This window comes from Mustelus asterias, chromosome 14 (assembly GCF_964213995.1).
Source record: "Mustelus asterias chromosome 14, sMusAst1.hap1.1, whole genome shotgun sequence".
Classification (NCBI taxonomy): Eukaryota; Metazoa; Chordata; class Chondrichthyes; order Carcharhiniformes; family Triakidae; genus Mustelus; species Mustelus asterias.
The window spans coordinates 103,464,760-103,482,845 of NC_135814.1; the positions used below are offsets into that span (position 1 = coordinate 103,464,760).

An 18,086-nucleotide genomic window follows, 5' to 3' on the forward strand; every position below is an offset into this window, starting at 1 on the left:
CACATCACGGACTATCATTGGGAAGTGTTTTAATCTGTTGCTCTGTTAGTATGCATTGGAGATGTTTACAGTGTATACTGGGCATACTTTGATGTATATCTGAGATACCTTACAGTGTACATTAATGGTTTTAATCCATACTATTTGCTTTACAGTGCACATGGCTGATATTTACAGCATACATTGGATTTTCTTTGCTCTTTGCTGACGAAGGGTCATCCAGACTCGAAACGTTGGCTCCAATCTCTCTCCACAGATGCTGTCTGACCTGCTGAGGTTTCCAGCACTTTCTGTTTTTGTTTCAGATTCCAGCATCCGCAATATTTTGCTTTTATTTTACTTCAAGCCATGTTGGTGGTTGTTTTAGTGCACACTGGAATTGTTCAGCATTGGAGATGTTTACAGTTTTTACTGGAGTTATTGTAAAGTGAACACTGGGGTTGTTTCACTATCAGCTGCTGCCTAGTACACATTGAAGTGTTTCCTATTGCATATTGTTTATTATACCCGTTGACTATTTGTGCAGAGATTAGGTGGCACAATGGCTAGCACTGCTGCTTCACAGTGCCAGGGACCTGGATTCAATTCCAGCCTCGGGTCACTGTCTGTGTGGAGTTTGCACATTCTCCTCGTGTCTGCGTGTGTTTCCTCCGGGTGCTCTGGTTTCCTCCCAAAGATGTGTGGGTTAGATTGATTGGCCACGATAAATTACCCCTTAGTCAGGGGGTATTAGGGCCGTAAATATGTGGGGTTATAGGGATGGGATTGTTGGTGCAGGCTCGATGGGCCAAATGGCCTCTTTCTGCACTGTAGGATTCTAAGCGGGAGACTGGGCAGTTTCGGCTGGTAAAAATTCAGCAGAGCTGCTGCATATGGGAGTACGGGGGGGAGGGGGGGGGGGAAAGAAAGAGAGAGAGAGAGAAAAGGAGAGGGAGAGAATATGATATGGACTTCAAACCCCATGCGCCCTTCACTGCACAATAATCTATCAGCAAAAATGTCACCATGTAAAACAATTTGCATGCTAACATTGACCTAGATAATGGTAATAATGAAATAATGTTTATAGTTGGGGGAAAGTTATTGGGAAATGTTTTGTTTGGTGGGATAGGAATTGATTTCTGGCTTTTTAAAGGTAGCTGTGGGGGCGATTCGTCCTTTGATGTAACAAATTTGCAACAAGACTTTGAGGTCCAACGAAGCGCACAAATAACATAGCATCTTTAGCCCACTTATCTTCTAGCTTCACACGGAGGCAGGATTTTTATGATGGGAGAGATGAAGGTGGCAGGGAAAGGTTATAATAATCAGACAGAAGGAGCTGCAGGCTCCTTTGGAAGCTACATGTGTCAGTGCGATAGGCTTTAGGATGACTGCAATTCCTCCCTTAACTTAACTGTCTTCAACTGTGGCACATTTAAACCAAAAGAGAAAATGCTGGAAAATCTCAGCCGGTCTGGCAGCATCTGTAAGGAGAGAAAAGAGCTGACGTTTTGAGTCCAGATGACCCTTTGACAAAGCTAAAAGGCACAGAAGCTGGGGGATTTTTATACTGCAGAGTGAGGGAATGAAAGATGAGTGATAGCCACAGAAACCAGGGGAAAAGGCTGCTAATGGCAGCCCACAGACAGAATAGAAGGTGTGAATGGCCAAACGGCAGAGAAGCTGAAATGAAGCTACAGATGCTGCCAGACCTGCTGAGATTTTCCAGCATTTTCTCTTTTGGTTTCAGCTTCCAGCATCCGCAGTAATTTGCTTTTATCCAGTGACACATTTAAATCTCAGTTACACAAATCACTGGTGTCGTGTCGCTTGGTCAGTGAGAGCTAACTTTCTCAATAGCTTGCACAGTATCAGAAGCCAGGCACAAACACCATCATCCACTAACAAATCTCTTTCCCCATTAATGAGTTTCAGGCGGTTTTTGAAGCTGTACACAGATTGGGACCCTTCACTTACAATCAAAAAGTTCATACAGTAGGTTTACAGGGCACTTACTAGGAACATGGTTCGGGGTTTAGCCACCCGGTCCATTCAGCCCATCTCTGCCAGCCAATCTGAAATGATGGTTCTTTGATCCTGTTTCCATATGCATCAGCATCCTTAGTTTCCGAACACTTGGTAATACCGCCATAAACACCAGGGCAAAAGTGACAGGAACTGGATTACCACCAGCAGAGATACGGTCAGTATCATGGGGTGTGTGTGGGTTATTGAGTGACAGTGTAAGGGAACTAAATTATCAGTAGAAATACAATTGGTAACAGAGCGGCGGGGTGGTAGAATCGTGGAGTGATAGTGTGAAGGAGCCTGGATGACACGGTGGCACAGTGGCTAGCACTGCTGCATCACAGTGCCAGGGACCCAGGTTCGATTCCCGGCTTGGGTCACTGTGTTTGCGGAGTCTGCACGTTCTCCCCGAGTCTGCGTGGGTTTCCTCCGAGTGCTCCGGTTTCCTCCCGCAATCCGAAAGGTATGCTAGTTAGGTGGATTGGCCGTGCTAAATTCTCCCTCAGTGTATCCGAACAGGTGCCAGAGTGTGGCGACTGGGGGATTTTCACAGCAACTTCATTGCAGTGTTAATGTAAATCTACTTGTGACAATAATAAACAAACTTTAAAACTTTAAGCAGAGAGTAGTGTCAAGAGGCCTTGTGACGCAGTGAGTAGCGTCCCTGCTTCTCTGAGCCAGAAGCTCTGGGTTCAAGTCTCACTCCCGGGCTAGATGGTCACAGAAAGTTGGTTATCAGCCTGTAAATCCTTCCTCTATGCCTGACGCTGGTCAGTAAGTGCGGGAGAGCTTCTTGGTCAGCCATTCTTCAGAAAGCTCAGCAAACCACTGCATGATTTGTGAGGCATAACCGCGGACCTCATCCAAAGGAAGCCCGTAGCCACTAACGTCCCTGAGGGTGTGGTACCTGAAGGTGACAAGAGGCATGGGTGTCACGGTGGCACAGTGGTTAGCTCTGCTGCCTCACAGCGCCAGGGACCCGGGTTCAATTCCTGGTTTGGGTCACTATCTGTGTGGAGTTTGCACGTTCTCCCCGTGTCTGCGTGGGTTTCCTCTGGGTGCACCGGTTTCCTCCCACAGTCTGGAAGGCATGCTGGTTAGGTGTATTGACCCGAACAGGCGCCAAAGTGTGGCGACTAGGGGAATTTCACAATAACTTCATTGCAGTGTTAATGTAGCCTTACTTGTGACTAATAAATAAAAATAAAAAACTTTAAGGTAGAGTCAGTAACATGGCACTGGGTGAGGGGAGACTGAGTGACAGCATGAGGGAAGCATCTTAACATCAGGAGTGATATAGTCAGTGACAGAGGGTGAATATCTGGGAGGGTGTAGTCATTGCTGTGTATAGATGGGGGGGCTCACATTACCCTGAGGGGATGGATTCAGTGGACATTATTAGTAAATGAATGGGACAGCCACTGACTGTTAGAGATCACACAGCATTGCAGGACACCTTTCATTGTTCAATACTTCAGTGGTTAGGAGAAAGAAAAGAAATACACACTTACAGGAGCACTGTAAAACACTACACACGGCAATATATCCATATACACAAGTACACTAAATAATACACATACAGCAATATATATGCATGCATACAAGTACACAGCATATTTTTCACATTTAGTAATATATGTACTTATAAGTATGCCATATATATCACATGCATTTTAAACCTTAGTTTCAGCGAGGGCATTACAATTCTCAAAAAGATTTGATTCACACCTGCAGCAACTTTATCCATTAACTGACCAAGCTGTGAGGTCAAGTAATACGTCCAATTTATTTAAGGCAGTCCCCCACCTGAGGATAGGGACACTGGCTCAGGTATTGCTCACTGGGTACACGTATATATACACACACACACACACAGGTACGTATACACACATGTACGTATGGATACACACACACACACATGTACACACATACACACACACACACACACACACACACGTGTACACACACACACGTGTACACACACACACGTGTACACACACACACACGTACACACACACACACGCACGTGTACACACGTACACACGTACACTCACACACACGTACACACACACACACACGTACACACACACACGTACACACACACACACGTACACTCACACACACGTACACTCACACACACGTACACTCACACACACACGTACACACACACACGTACACACACACACGTACACACACACACACGTACACACACACACACGTACACACACACACACGTACACACACACACACGTACACTCACACACACGTACACTCACACACACGTACACTCACACACACGTACACTCACACACACGTACACTCACACACACGTACACTCACACACACAAGTCATTTAATATTTGCAAGCTGCATGCTGTTAATATTTCAATCAAACACTTCTGTTGCAAGACATTTTGTTGCAAAAATATTGTGGTTTCCAAACCACATCAGATTACACTAGAAAAACTGTCCTTGTTTGATTCAATCAGTAAAGAGACAGACTCCAGATGCTCTGTACAATCCTTATAATTGAAGAAAACGCGACTATTTTGCCACAATAAGAGTAAGTATTCGTGAATCTTAGCCCAAAGTTGCCCATCACTTGCTGTGCTGACGCAGAATTCAAAGTAGCACCAACAGCCTCTCTCTTCCTCATAACAACACTGTCACAGGACTGCCTCAATCCAGTGTTAAATTGATGATCAACATCACAAGACAGAAGACTCGGCTTCTACAGCTTGAAGGAAAGTGTCCCCATAAGGCAGCTCGTGTGATCATCTTGCAAAGCGCTTAATATAATCTTGCACTTTACTCCGAAAGTCCTCCTGCAGGAAGAATACAGAGACGGTCAGACATCCAGGACACTAGGGGGCAGTCAGGTGCTCTTCCTTAGGGAATCTAGCCGGCTGTGAAAAGGGGATGGGCAGTGCGCTGGGCAACGGCAGGGTCGCTGGGCAACGGCAGGGTCGCTGGGCAACGGCAGGGTCGCTGGGCAACGGCAGGGTCGCTGGGCAACGGCAGGGTCGCTGGGCAACGGCAGGGTCGCTGGGCAACGGCAGGGTCGCTGGGCAACGGCAGGGTCAATCAGCCTAACGTCAGGATTATTAACAAGCTATTTGCTAAAAAAAAAGCAAGATAATGTGGATTTGTTAAAGGACATGTTTGACTAATTTCATCCAGTTTCTTTTTTTAAAAATTAATTCATGGGACATGATCAGCATCATCGGATGGGCCAGCATTTATTGCCCATCCCTAGTTGCCCTTGGAGGGCAGTTGAGAGTCAACCACATTGCTGTGGCTCTGGAGTCACATGTAGGCCAGACCGGGTTTCCTTTCCCAAAGTACAAGAGACAGCGTGAATACAAAATTGGCTAAGGGGCAGAGGACAGAGTAATAGTGAATGACTGTGTTTCAGACTGGAGGGTAGTATACAGTGGTGTTCCCCAAGGACTGGTATTAGGAACACTGCTCTTTTTTGTGTATCAAAGACCTGGACTTGGGTATGACTGCAAAGTTTGCAGATGGTACAAAACTTGGAAATATAATAAAGATTGAGGGGGATAGCAACAGACAGAGACAGATTACTGAAATGGGTAGAGAGACAGCAGATGAAATGTGACATGATCTTTAATGCAATGAAGTGTGAAGCGATACATTTTGGTGAGTACAAGGAGAGGCAATAGAAACTGAATGTTAGAATTTGTCAGGGGGTGTTGGACATAGGGATCCAGTGATTGATGTACACAAATCTTTGACGGTGGCAGGGCAGGTTGATGAGGCAAAGAGAGCATGTAGAATCCTTGCGTTTACATAGAGACACTCAATACAAAAGCAAGGAAGTTATGGTAGACCTACAACAAAGCTGGTTGGGCCTCTGCTGGGGGGGGGGGGGGCGGGGGGGGAATGGTGGTCAGTTCTAGGCAATACACTTTAAGAAGAATCTCAAGGCCTCAGAGACAGTGCAGGAGAGATTGACCAGGTTGGGACCAGGAATGAAGGGCTTCAGTTAGGTGGAGAGATTGGAGAAGCTGGGATTGTTCTCCTTAGAGCAGAGAAGGCTTGGAGATTTGATAGAAGTGCGCAAATCATGAATGCTTCAGAGAGAGTAAATAAGGAGAAACTTGTTTCAGTGGCAGAGGATCAGGAACCAGACAATACGGATGCGAGGTGACTGTAAAAGAACCAGAGGTGATATGAGAAACACTGGGAGTTGCTGCAAACTGGATTGTACTGCCTGGTATGAGGATCTGATTAATGTTCCAAAGCAAATTGGATAAATATTTAAAGGCAAAAAAAGCCTAAGAGTCCGATGAGGAAAGTGGGATTAATTGGTTAACTCTACCAAAGAGCCAGGACAGACCAGATGGGTTGAGTGGCCTCCATTTGTGCTGTAATGATTCTATGCTGTGAGTAACAGCACACGTCGCAACTTCCCACCTTAATGTGACACGAAACACCACAGGCCCCACACACACCACCACCCTCATTCCTGACCGCAAAACCACACAGGCCCCTGCAGAAGTTCGCACTTGGCTGTCAGGAACGCGTCCTCACGCTGACTCACCTTGTCACGCAGATGTTGCTCTGCAGCTTCAATATTCAGGGGATCGTCAAAATTCAAAAGATCCTGCGGCAGAGGGAGAGAGCATGTTCAAAACTAGCAGCTCTGTAAGGCCATTCATAAAACCTGCACTAAAAGTACACCGGGGCTGTGCTGCAATGGCAGGGAGTTATACATTTAATGTTTATGTTATTAGTGTCATGAGTAGGCTTTCAGTGAAGTTACTGTGAAAATCCCCTAGTCGCCACACTCCGGCGCCTGTTCGGGCACACTGAGGGAGAATTTAGCATGGCCAATGCACCCTAACCAGCACGTCTTTCCGACTGTGGGAGGAAACTGGAGCACCCGGAGGGTCCCTGGCGCTGTGAGGCAGCAGTGCTAACTACTGTGCCCACATGCTGCCCCCGTTGTGAGTAAGTGATGCAGTGTTGAAGCAGGCAGAGCAGGAGAGTGCTTCATTCATCCCTCCACTGTGCAGAGTTAGCATGAGTTGGAATGTTAACACGGTTACAACGAGACCCAGCGCTCTCAGTTACTGAGGGACGCTTGCCCAGAGAAGATGGAACATGCACATATCGTGGGATTATATTCATTGGAGTTTAGGAGGTTGAGGGGAGATCTGATAGAAACTTACAAGATAATGAACGGCTTAGATAGGATGGACGTAGGGAAGTTGTTTCCATTAACAGGGGAGACTAGGACGCGGGGGCACAGCCTTAGAATAAAAGGGAGTCACTTTAGAACAGAGATGAGGAGAAATTTCTTCAGCCAGAGAGTGGTGGGTCTGTGGAATTCATTGCCACAGAGGGCTGTGGAGGCCGAGACGTTGAGCGTCTTCAAGACAGAAATTGATAAATTCTTGATTTCTCGAGGAATTAAGGGCTATGGGGAGAGAGCGGGTAAATGGAGTTGAAATCAACCATGATTGAATGGTGGAGTGGACTCGATGGGCCGAATGGCCTTACTTCCGCTCCTATGTCTTATGGTCTTATATTGGGATCAGCCTGGTGTCCAGTAAGCCAGCCCACACTCATTCACTGGCAGTCCAGAATTGCCACAGGTAATTCCAGTAGCAAGGGCACCTGCAGATCCACATCCTAGCAATCGATCCCAGCCAACCCTAGATTCAATTATACATGACAGAAAATGCTGGATAAACTCAGCAGATCCGGCAGCATCTGTGGAGAGAGAATCTGAGTTTATTTCGAATCCTAATGACCCCTCTACAGACCTGGACTCAAAACATTAACTCTGTGGGGGGAGTTTTCCCGTCTTGCCCGCCGCGGGAATTGTAGTCGGCAGGGGGGTGGACCATGCAAAGGTCCACTGACCTCTGGCGGGATTTTCCGGTTTGGGGCGAGCACGGCCGGAAAATCCTTCCCTCTTCCTCTCTCCACAGATGCTGCCAGACCTGCTGAGATTTTCCAGCATTTTCTGCTTTTATTTCAGATTTCCAGCATCTGCAGTATTTTGCTTTTATTTTCCTCGATTAGATTCCAGTCTGTAACTCACTCCTGGATATCTATTACTCTATGTATTACCTCATTCCAATCTCCCGAAACTGCTCGATTAGATTCCAGTCTGTAACTCACTCCTGGGTATCTATTATTCTATGTATTACCTCGTGCCAATCTCCCGAAACCGCTCGATTGGATTCCAGTCTGTAACTCACTCCTGGGTATCTATTATTCTATGTATTACTTCGTGCCAATCTCCCGAAACCGCTCGATTAGATTCCAGTCTGTAACTCACTCCTGGATATCTGTAATGTCACATTGGGAGCTTTGCACGTTTGAATTGGTTTTAGGAGGGGGAGCCGATATTGTCAAATCAATTATACAGTGCTTCATAGTAGTTGCTACTGAACGGGTTAATGAAACAGATTAAATCATTAACTGCTTCAATTAGATAGGCACTACACATGAATGATCCAAAGCAGAACAAATCCTTGTTTAAAACTTTTAACGGTACATAAATTTGTTCAGCTTAGATACTTACAGTAAATAACGAGTTCAATCCCCAGATCACATCCTATAAGGAAAAATACAGCAGGTGAAATACATTGTGATTGAAAGGGTTAATAATCACACAAGTTTAAAAATCACATAAGCTGCTATGAAAAAAGGGTCTACTTATCAGATAAGCACCAAGGCCATTAGTCTGAGAAAATTCATTAAGTCAGACATCTGTAACTGGAAAAAAGGGGGCGATATACAGACACAAGCTTGGACAATGATAACTTGTAACAATAATGGATTAAGTCTTCACCAATTGGATATTATAATTAAGGAAGTTTTTTTCTTATTCATTCGTGGACCATGGGCATCGCTGGCTGGGCCAGCATTTATTGCCCATCCCTAGTTGCCCGAGGGCAGTTGAGAGTCAACCACATTGCTGTGGCTCTGGAGTCACATGTAGGCCAGACCGGGTAAGGACGGCAGATTTCCTTCCCTAAAGGACATTAGTGAACCAGAAGTGTAAGGTGATTGTGATTGGTTTTAATATCTGAATGATGTAACCTTAATCAATAACTCTTGAGTGGATAGAGATAACTTCTAAAACGTGACTGGTTTACGCTAATTACTTGTAATCGAATTTGAAAGTATAATTGCTTGTTTATTTCTGAATCCTGCATTCTGGCTAGTTACAAACTGTGACTTGCGACTTCCCAGGGTCTGATCTATATAGCATGATTAAAACAGCTGTTTACGAGAACTCTGTGACTTGGTCTGGTTGCTTGAAAGGTAAAGTTGTGATCAATTAAAGGGCTTGACATCAAAGCCTGCGACACAATTTAACAGATATTAGGAGATATGTTAGCAGAGAGATTGGCAGAGAGGTTAGGAAAGCAGGTAAGCTGTGTCAAAACACTCTGAACATCTCATCAGCTGTCCCCTTAGACTTTTACCTCTCTATCTTACAGAAACCTGTACATCACTGCAGGTATCTCAGAGAAAACATTGTCTCCCACATTATCTCTGCTGTCAGCGCAGTGTTCAATGTAATCAATACCTCATCACAATGGCCATTACAGGCTGCAACTATTGTCATTTGTACACTGGCAATTTTTCATCTGCATCTAGAACTTGAGCGTGCGGAACAAGTAAACTAATTGCTATTGATAAAAAAAACTACAGTAACCACTGCAGTCAGAATCAATCAGTGAGATTGTCAATCTTGTTGCTCCATATTTCTGTAACATGTACCATTTCTACAACATTTCTCAACCTCTCCACAGTTTCAACCCTAGCCTCTGGCACTCCCTCCCTCATTTTGCTCTACCAATGTCTTCAGCAGTCCATGCTTTCCATTCTGTAAGTCCCTCCCTAAGTCTCTCTACTTTCCTAACCTCTTTGCCAATCTCTCTGCTAACATCTCTCCTAATATCTGCCTCATTGGCTAGGTCTACAGTTTTCCGCAGAATCCATACAGTGAAGGAGGCAGCCATTCGGCCCACCGAGTCTGCACTGACCACAATCCCACCCAGCCCCTATCCCCATAACTCCACATATTTGCCCTGCTAGTCCCCCTGACACTAAGTGGCAATTTAGCACAGCAAATCAACCTGACCTGCGCATCTTTGGACTGTGGAAGGAAACCGGAGCACCCGGAGGAAACCCACCCAGACACGGGGAGAACGTGCAGACTCCACACAGACAGTGACCCAAGCCGGGAATCGAACCCGGGTCCCTGGCGCTGTGAGGCGGCAGTGCTAACCACTGTGCCACTCTAACCTAACCCTGCCAAGGGTGGGTTATCTGTAGATTGCAGATGTTATTGGCAGGTGGGAACCACTGAGATCTGGTAATTGTGTTCACTTTATTGCAAATAAATGGGCAAAACAATGGCATGCTGGTTAGCACTGCTGCCTCACAGCGCCAGGGACCCGGGTTCGATTCCCGGCTTGGTCACTGTCTGTGCGGAGTCAGCACGTTCTCCCCGTGTCTGCGTGGGTTTTCTCCTGGAGCTCCGGTTTCCTCCCGGAGCTCCGGTTTCCTCCCACAGTCCAGCTGGTTAGGGTGCATTGGCCGTGCTAAATTCTCCCTCAGTGTTACCCGAACAGCCTCCGGAGCGTGGCGGACTAGGGGGCTTTCCCAGTAAGTTCACTGCAGCGTCAACGTAAGCCAACTTGTGGCACTAATAAATAAACTTCAGAACTTTAAGTAAATGAGGTGGAGCTGACCTTGGCAGGATCATGACTGGTCAGCTTGTAACTTGTTTAAAGTTATCAAGAGTTCAAACCATCTGAAGCCAACAAATAGAGAGAGAAATAGCTGCAGAATCAGGAGGCTGATTACGCAGCAGGATGGCAAAGGAATAACCCAAAAAAAAAATACTGAGGCACACACAGAGGTTGCAGTATTGATATGTAAATGTACACACAGAGAGAATTAAAACTACAAAGAGGGAAATAGAAACACTCGTTATTACTGAGGGACACTATGATGTAGCATTGGCAAATATTTGGCTTTATCCCAGCTGATGCTGGGAATTAAACATTTGCAGAAATAAAATTTGCTGGGGAATTGGAAAAATGTAGAGTTGCTCATTAGTTAATGATTACAGACACGCAGTGCCCAGCCAGAATTCCTGGGTTGGGTTAAGGAAATGAAAAGGGATCGAGTCCAATATCGGGAGGTTATGGAAGAGATTGAGGCTGGGGTTGAGTGAGACTTGTAGCAGTAAACTGGGTGTTTATCCGGCACCGTACCAACCAAATGTCCCACTAACAGAAAGTTCTGGTATCCCCCAATGTGAACTGTCAGTTTACTAACCGAAAACCATTCAGAATGGATAGAGTGGACGTGGGGAGGATGTTTAAACTAGAACCAGAGGGCACAACCTCAGGCTAAAGGGACGATCCTTTGAAACAGAGATGAGGAGGAATTTCTTCAGCCAGAAAGTGGCGAATCTGTGGAATTCTTTGCCGCAGAAGGCTGTGGAGGCCAGGTCATTGAGTGTCTTTAAGACAGAGATAGATACGTTCTTGATTAATAAGGGAATCAGGGGTTATGGGGAAAAGGCAGGAGAATGGGGATGAGAAAAATATCAGCCATGATTGAATGGCGGAGCAGACTCGATGGGCCGAGTGGCCTAATTCGGCTCCGGTGTCTTATGGTCTTATAGAAGTTAGCCAGAGATGTCTGCCTATCCCCAGCCGCACTGGTGTCATTTTGAGCAGAGATCTCTGAATTTTACTATTTTTTCTTTAGTTCTGTTTGCATCCCCTCTTCCCCCCACCCATCTAAAATAGAAGATTTCTGACTTCTAGTCTCAAATGACCAAATAGCAAAGGCGTCACGGTGATACAGTTGTTAGCACCGCTGCCTCACAGCGCCAGGGACCCGGGTTCGATTCCCAGCTTGGGTCACTGTCTGTGTGGAGTTTGTACTTTCTCCCCGTGTCTGCGTGGGTTTCCTCCCACAGTCCAAGGTGTGCAGGTTTGGTGGATTGGCCGTGCTAAATTGCCCCTTAGTGTCAGGGGGATTAGCAGGCTAAATACATGGGGATACAGAGATAGGGCCTGGGTGGGATTGTTGTTGGTGCAGGCTCGATGGGTCCAATAACTTCTTTCTGCTGTGTTAAAGTTTATTTATTAGTCACAAGTAGGCTTACGTTACTTGGAATATAGTGTTCAATTCTGTCGCCACACTACCAGAAGGATGTGGAGGCTTTGGAGAGGGTACAGAAAAGATTTACCAGGATGTTGCCTGGTATGGAGGGCATTAGCTATGAGGAGAGGTTGGAGAAACTTGGTTTGTTCTCACTGGAACGACAGAGGTTGAGGGGCGACCTGGTAGAAGTCGACAAGATTATGAGAGGCATGGACAGAGTGGATAGTCAGAAGCTTTTTCCCAGGGTGGAAGAGTCAATTACTACGGGGCATAGGTTTAAGTTGCGAGGGGCAAGATTTAAAGGAGATACACGAGGAGGATTTTCTACACAGAGGGTGGTGGGTGCCTGGAACTCGTTGCTGGGGGAGGTAGTGGAAGCGGATACGGTAGTGACTTTTAAGGGACGTCTGGACAAATACATGAATAGGATGGGAATAGAGGGATATGGTCCCCGGAAGGGTAGGGGGTTTTAGTTAAGTCGGGCAGCATGGTCGGTGCAGGCTTGGAGGGCCGAAGGGCCTGTTTCTGTACTGTAATTTTCTTTCTTCTTTTTTAGCACTGCAATGAAGTTACTGTGAAAATCCCCTAGTTGCCACACTCCGGCGCCTGTTCGGGTACACTGAGGGAGAATTTAGCACGGCCAATCCACCTAACCAGCACGTCTTTCAGACTGTAGGGAATTCTATGATCAAAAGAGCGGAAAATAATTCTCCAACTGTGTAACGGTGTCTTGTTAGCAGAGGCGTGTCGAGCAGTCAGTCAAATCCACTTCTAAAGACCCACGTCTAACATTTGGCTTATCCACATTTGTGAACTTTGCAAAAAAAAAAAACAATTTTTTTTCCAAAACAACTTTACTTCATCGGGCCTTTTTGTTCTGATTTACTGGAGCTGGCAGTGACTTCTCCAGGGACTTGAGCAGACTCCAGAGCGAGTCTTGAACTGTGCATGTGCTCATCAATCATGGTGTAACGCCTTGTTAACCGGTGCGGGCTGGATAATGAGCATTTTTGCAGCAGCATTGTAACAATGCAGGACTGGATTTTCCTCAGTGTGATTTGCCCGAGGTGAATCCAGGCAGCAGACTTTGGGCGACACTTTCAGAAAAACAGACCACCAGCGGTTTGCTGCTGGCAGCTCACCCCAACAAGACAGTAAGGCGAGTTCAGCTCATTAGCTCCCAATATTGCTCGACATTTCTGAAACTTATACAGCCCCAGGTAATGTTATGGGTCGCGTTACAGACTGGAGGGCATCATATATAGGATACTCTCAATAGCAGGCTCTCTGGAGATGAGGACGTGATTTTTTCCCTCCTTTTCAGGCATTTAATAGCACTTCTGAAACTTAAATTGAATGTAGGGAGAAGCACTATTTTGAGAGAAGTAATTAATTTTCCCTGTGGGGGTGCTCTTAGTTCCAATATTATGTAGTGGAGGATGCTAGGATTTGGAAAGGGTAGAGGTAAGAAGAGCAAAAGGCATCTGCCACCAAGTGCTTGCTGCGCTAACCAAAACTAGCACTGGGGGTTATTGCAAGCTTTTGTCTTTATTCTTTCATAAGATGTGAGCATCGTTGGAAAGGCCAGCATTTGTTGTCCATCTAAAAGTTTAAAGTTTATTTATTAGTGTCACAGGTGGGCTTACATTAACACTGCAATGAAGTTACTGTGAAAATCCCCGAGTCGCCACACTCTGGCGCCTGTTTGGGTACACCGAGGGAGAATTTAGCACGGCCAATGCACCCTAACCAGCACGTCTTTCGGACTGTGGGAACCGGAGCACCCGAGGGAACCCATCAGACACGGGGAGAACGTGCAGACTCTGCACAGGCAGCGACCCGAGCCGGGAATCGAACCCGGGTCCCTGGCGCTGTGAGGCAGTGGTGCTAACCACTGCCACTCCTCTAATTGCCCTTAAAAAGATGGTGATAAGCTGCCTTTGTGGACCGCTGCAGTCCCTGTGGTGTTGCCCGCGGGTTGCTGCAGTGTATCTCATACATGCTGTACGCACTGCTGCTGCCAAGATGTGTTGACAGTGGATGCTGTGAATGCTTAAAGTGGTGGATGGGATGCTGATCAAGTGGGGTGCTTTGTTCTGGAAGGTGCCAAGCTTCTCGACTGTTTACAGCTGCAATCATCCAGGTAAATGTTAGCACATCAACAGGGAACACAACTTTTAACTCTGAATGTCAGTGAACTGCATCTTGATGGCACTGGGTCTTTCCAGGTAGAATTTGGCGACCTCAGTTAATCAGCTGTGCGATGCCTATTAAGACAGTTACACCTCAATTTTGAGAGATGCAGAATTGCCACAGATACATGACGGTATTCTTGTGCCATTAATAAACTGGAAGCGATTCCTTTCAGTTAATGCACAGAGAGAGGCTGATAACAATTCTGTGTCTCAATGCTCGATCTCCAAATGCTGCCAGGACGCTTTATATACTTTGCCAATCAATGCATTACGATGGCTATCCATAGAGCAGAAACGCTGGCTGGTGACCTCTCAAACGTCCCCATGTACCAATCTACTTATTGTCAGTGCAGACTCAATGGGCCAAAGGGCCTTTTCTGCGCCCTCGGCCTCAGCAGGATTCAAGAGATGTCATGTGGACTGGAATAAAAATAAAAGCTGCTGGAAAATCTCAGCAGGTTGGACAGCATCTATAGAGAGGAAACAGAGTTAATGTTTCAAGTTCATAATCACAGAATCCCTACAGTGCGGGAGGCCATTCAGCCCATCAAATCTGCACTGACTCTCTAACCCAGGCCCTATCCCCCTAACACAAGATATTTACTCCACTGATCCCCCTGAGCTACACATCTTGGGACACTAAGGGGCAATTTAGCATGGCCGATCCACCTAACCTACACATCTTTCGGACTGTGGGAGGAAACCGGAGCACCCAGAGGAAACCCATGCAGAGACGGGGAGGATGTGCAAACTCCACATAGACAGTGACCCGAGGCCGGAATCGAATCCGGGTCCCTGGTGCTGTGAGGCAGCAGTGCTAACCATTGTGCCACCGTGCTGCCCCAATGTGATTTTTCTTCAGAACTGGAGAGAGGCAGGAATGTGATGGGTTTTATACTGTTGAAGGGCAGGCAGGTGGGCGGGGGTGCAGGTGGAGTAAAAGAGGTCAGGGATAGGTTGGAGGGTGGGGGGAGATCAAATGACAAAGATGTGAAGGAACACAGGCAAAGGGAGTGGTAATGATCGTCTTCAAGACACAAAGCTTGCTAACGAGGACTGGTATAACTTGGAACTGAGATATAAAGTTGATGTATTGTCACAAGTAGGCTTACATTAACACTGCAATGAAGTTACTGTGAAAATCCCCTAGCTGCCTCATCCGGCACCTGTTGAGGTACACTGAGGGAGAATTTAGCACAGCCAATCCACCCCAAGCAGCACGTCTTTTGGACTGTGGAAGGAAACTGGAGCACCCGGAGGAAACCCACGCAGACACGGGGAGAACATGCAGACTCCGCACAGACGTATAGTTTAAAGTGGGAGTGTTTATGTGGTGACCAGGATGTACAGTGACCATCATGTGCAGATACGTGCTGTGTTCCTCTATCAGGCTGATGAGGAGCCTTGATGTAACATACTCTGCCCATCAATTCTTCGAAGGTACCAACTGCTCGAAGCAAGTTTTAGAACCGTAAAGTCAAATGTTACACTTTGGCTCATTATGGAGGAAGTTTACCTGCCTTCAAGCCAGTTACAATTGGGTGAAATAGGATTAACTTCCAAATCCTTCCCCCCACACACACACACACACTCATGTGAGGACTGCATTTTGCGAATCAGAGCTGCATTTTTGAAGAAACCAGTCTATTTCTCTTGACAGATTTCCCTTTAGGCGAGCGCTAGCTAACGAGAGTGGAGAATCCCTTAAGCTAGTGCACATACATGGCATAACAGAGCAGAGTGAAGCAGGAACTCCTAAGAGGCAGCCAGTGTAATTGCACTAACTTCATACAGAATTATTGATAGCTTAGTAGCAGATTCATGCAAATTAGGTCTTGGTAGAAGAGGATGTGGAGGAACTAGTTTTTATCCCTACACCAGATTGAAGGGAACCTTCATTTAAACTTATAGAAATACGCCATTTGACACAGTGCAGTTGGGATTTTCTGACAAGTGACAGGGCTTCAGTTGAACCACTCAACAAAAAACCTGTCCTGGTTCCCCCCATGCCGACACTATAGTTAAGAAAGCCCACCAACGCCTCAACTTTCTCAGAAGACCAAGGAAATTTGGCATGTCAGCTACGACTCTCACCAACCTTTACAGGTGCACCATAGAAAGCATTCTTTCTGGTTGTATCACAGCTTGGTATGGCTCCTGCTCTGCCCAAGTCCGCAAGGAACTACAAAAGGTCATGAATGTAGCCCAATCCATCACTCAAACCAGCCTCCCATCCATTGACTCTGTCTACACTTCCCGCTGCCTTAGGAAAAGCAGCCAGCATGATCAAAGACCCCACGCACCCTCGGACATTCTCTCTTCCACCTTCTTCCGTCGGGAAAAAGATACAAAAGTCTGAGGTCACGTACCAACCGACTCAAAAACAGCTTCTTCTCTGCTGCTGTCAGACATTTGAATGGACCTACCTCGCAGTAAATTGATCTTTCTCTACCCCCTAGCTATGACTGTAACACTACATTCCGCACTCTCTCCTTTTTATGGGCAGCACGGTGGCACAGTGGTTAGCACTGCTGCCTCACAGCGCCAGGGACCCAGGTTCAATTCTGGCCTCGGGTCACTGTCTGTGTGGAGTTTGCACATTCTCCTCGTGTCTGCGTGGGTTTTCTCCGGGTGCTCCGGTTTCCTCCCACAGTCCAAGGATGTGCGGGTTAGGTTGATTGGCCATGCTAAATTGACCTTAGTGTCAGGGGATTAGCAGGGTAGATATGTGGGGTTATGGGAATAGGGCCTGGGTGGGATTGTGGTCGGTGCAGACTCGATGGGCCGAATGGCCTCCTTCTGCACTGTAGGGATTCTACGATCTCAACATTAAAAACAGAGAACAGAGGAAACACGGCCAGATTCTGGAGAAAGAAAAGACAGGTTATGGGTATACAGAGCCTTTAGCAGAACAGTCAAAGGAGCTGCATCTAGAATGTGAAACTGACTCTGTTCTTTCAAAGTACTGAGGGAAGTGCTGAGCACTCGCACTCTTGACTCTACCTCAGAAGATTGTGGCTGAGTTGATGCTTTCAGTTCAATCAGTGGTTCAGGCACAAACTTTGCTCAGAATTGTGCGAACAATCAGAAGTGTTTTTTTTTGCTGACGTTTCTCTGCAAACCCATCTGCATCTCGTCAAAATTATTTTTTTCCCAGGAACTAGAGTACACGGCAGCTTGGTCTATTTTGGAAATAAAAACATTTCTGGAGAAGGTTGGGAGTGGTAACCTGATACACAGTTATATTAACAGAGTGGGAATGGGCTTCATCACGAGAACCAGTCACTTTATTCAGAGTGCCCAATCCATTCATCGGGCGAACTGGAACACCAGGAACCAGCGGGGAGGGATTGGGGCGGGGGATCAGTGTGCTGAGGGGGGTGTTCAGGGAGCAGAGGGGGAGGATTGGGGCGCAGAGTTGAGGCCGGGGGAGGGTCAGTGGGCTGGGGGGGGGGGTTCAGTGAGCAGAGGGGGGTGACGGGTGGGAGGTCAGTGTGCTCTGGGCAGTGACGGGAGGGGGTTCAGTGAGCTGAGGAGAGTGACGAGCAATGAACTGAGGGGAGTGACGGGGGGGTCAGTGAGCAGAGAGGGGTAACGGGGGGTCAGTGAGAGGGGGGTATTGGGGGGGTCAGTCTGCAGAGGGGAGTGACGAGGGGGTCAGTGAAAGGGGAGTGACGGGGGGGGGGTCAGTGAGCGGAGGGGGGG

The 18,086-nt window shown here is 46.8% G+C and overlaps 1 protein-coding gene across 1 annotated transcript in view; it reads right to left on the bottom strand.

The window, feature by feature from the left end:
- Positions 1 to 4,520: 4,520 nt before the first annotated feature.
- ube2f (ubiquitin-conjugating enzyme E2F (putative)) overlaps positions 4,521 to 18,086 on the bottom strand; it is a 152,290-nt gene continuing 138,724 nt past the window's right edge. Inside the window, exons 8-10 of the mRNA XM_078229062.1 lie at positions 8,570 to 8,602; positions 6,575 to 6,637; positions 4,521 to 4,835 (exon numbers count right to left, since the gene is read on the bottom strand). Coding sequence (XP_078085188.1) covers positions 4,785 to 4,835; positions 6,575 to 6,637; positions 8,570 to 8,602 — 147 coding nt within the window. The 3' untranslated portion in view covers positions 4,521 to 4,784. The remainder of the gene's footprint in view (positions 4,836 to 6,574; positions 6,638 to 8,569; positions 8,603 to 18,086) is intronic.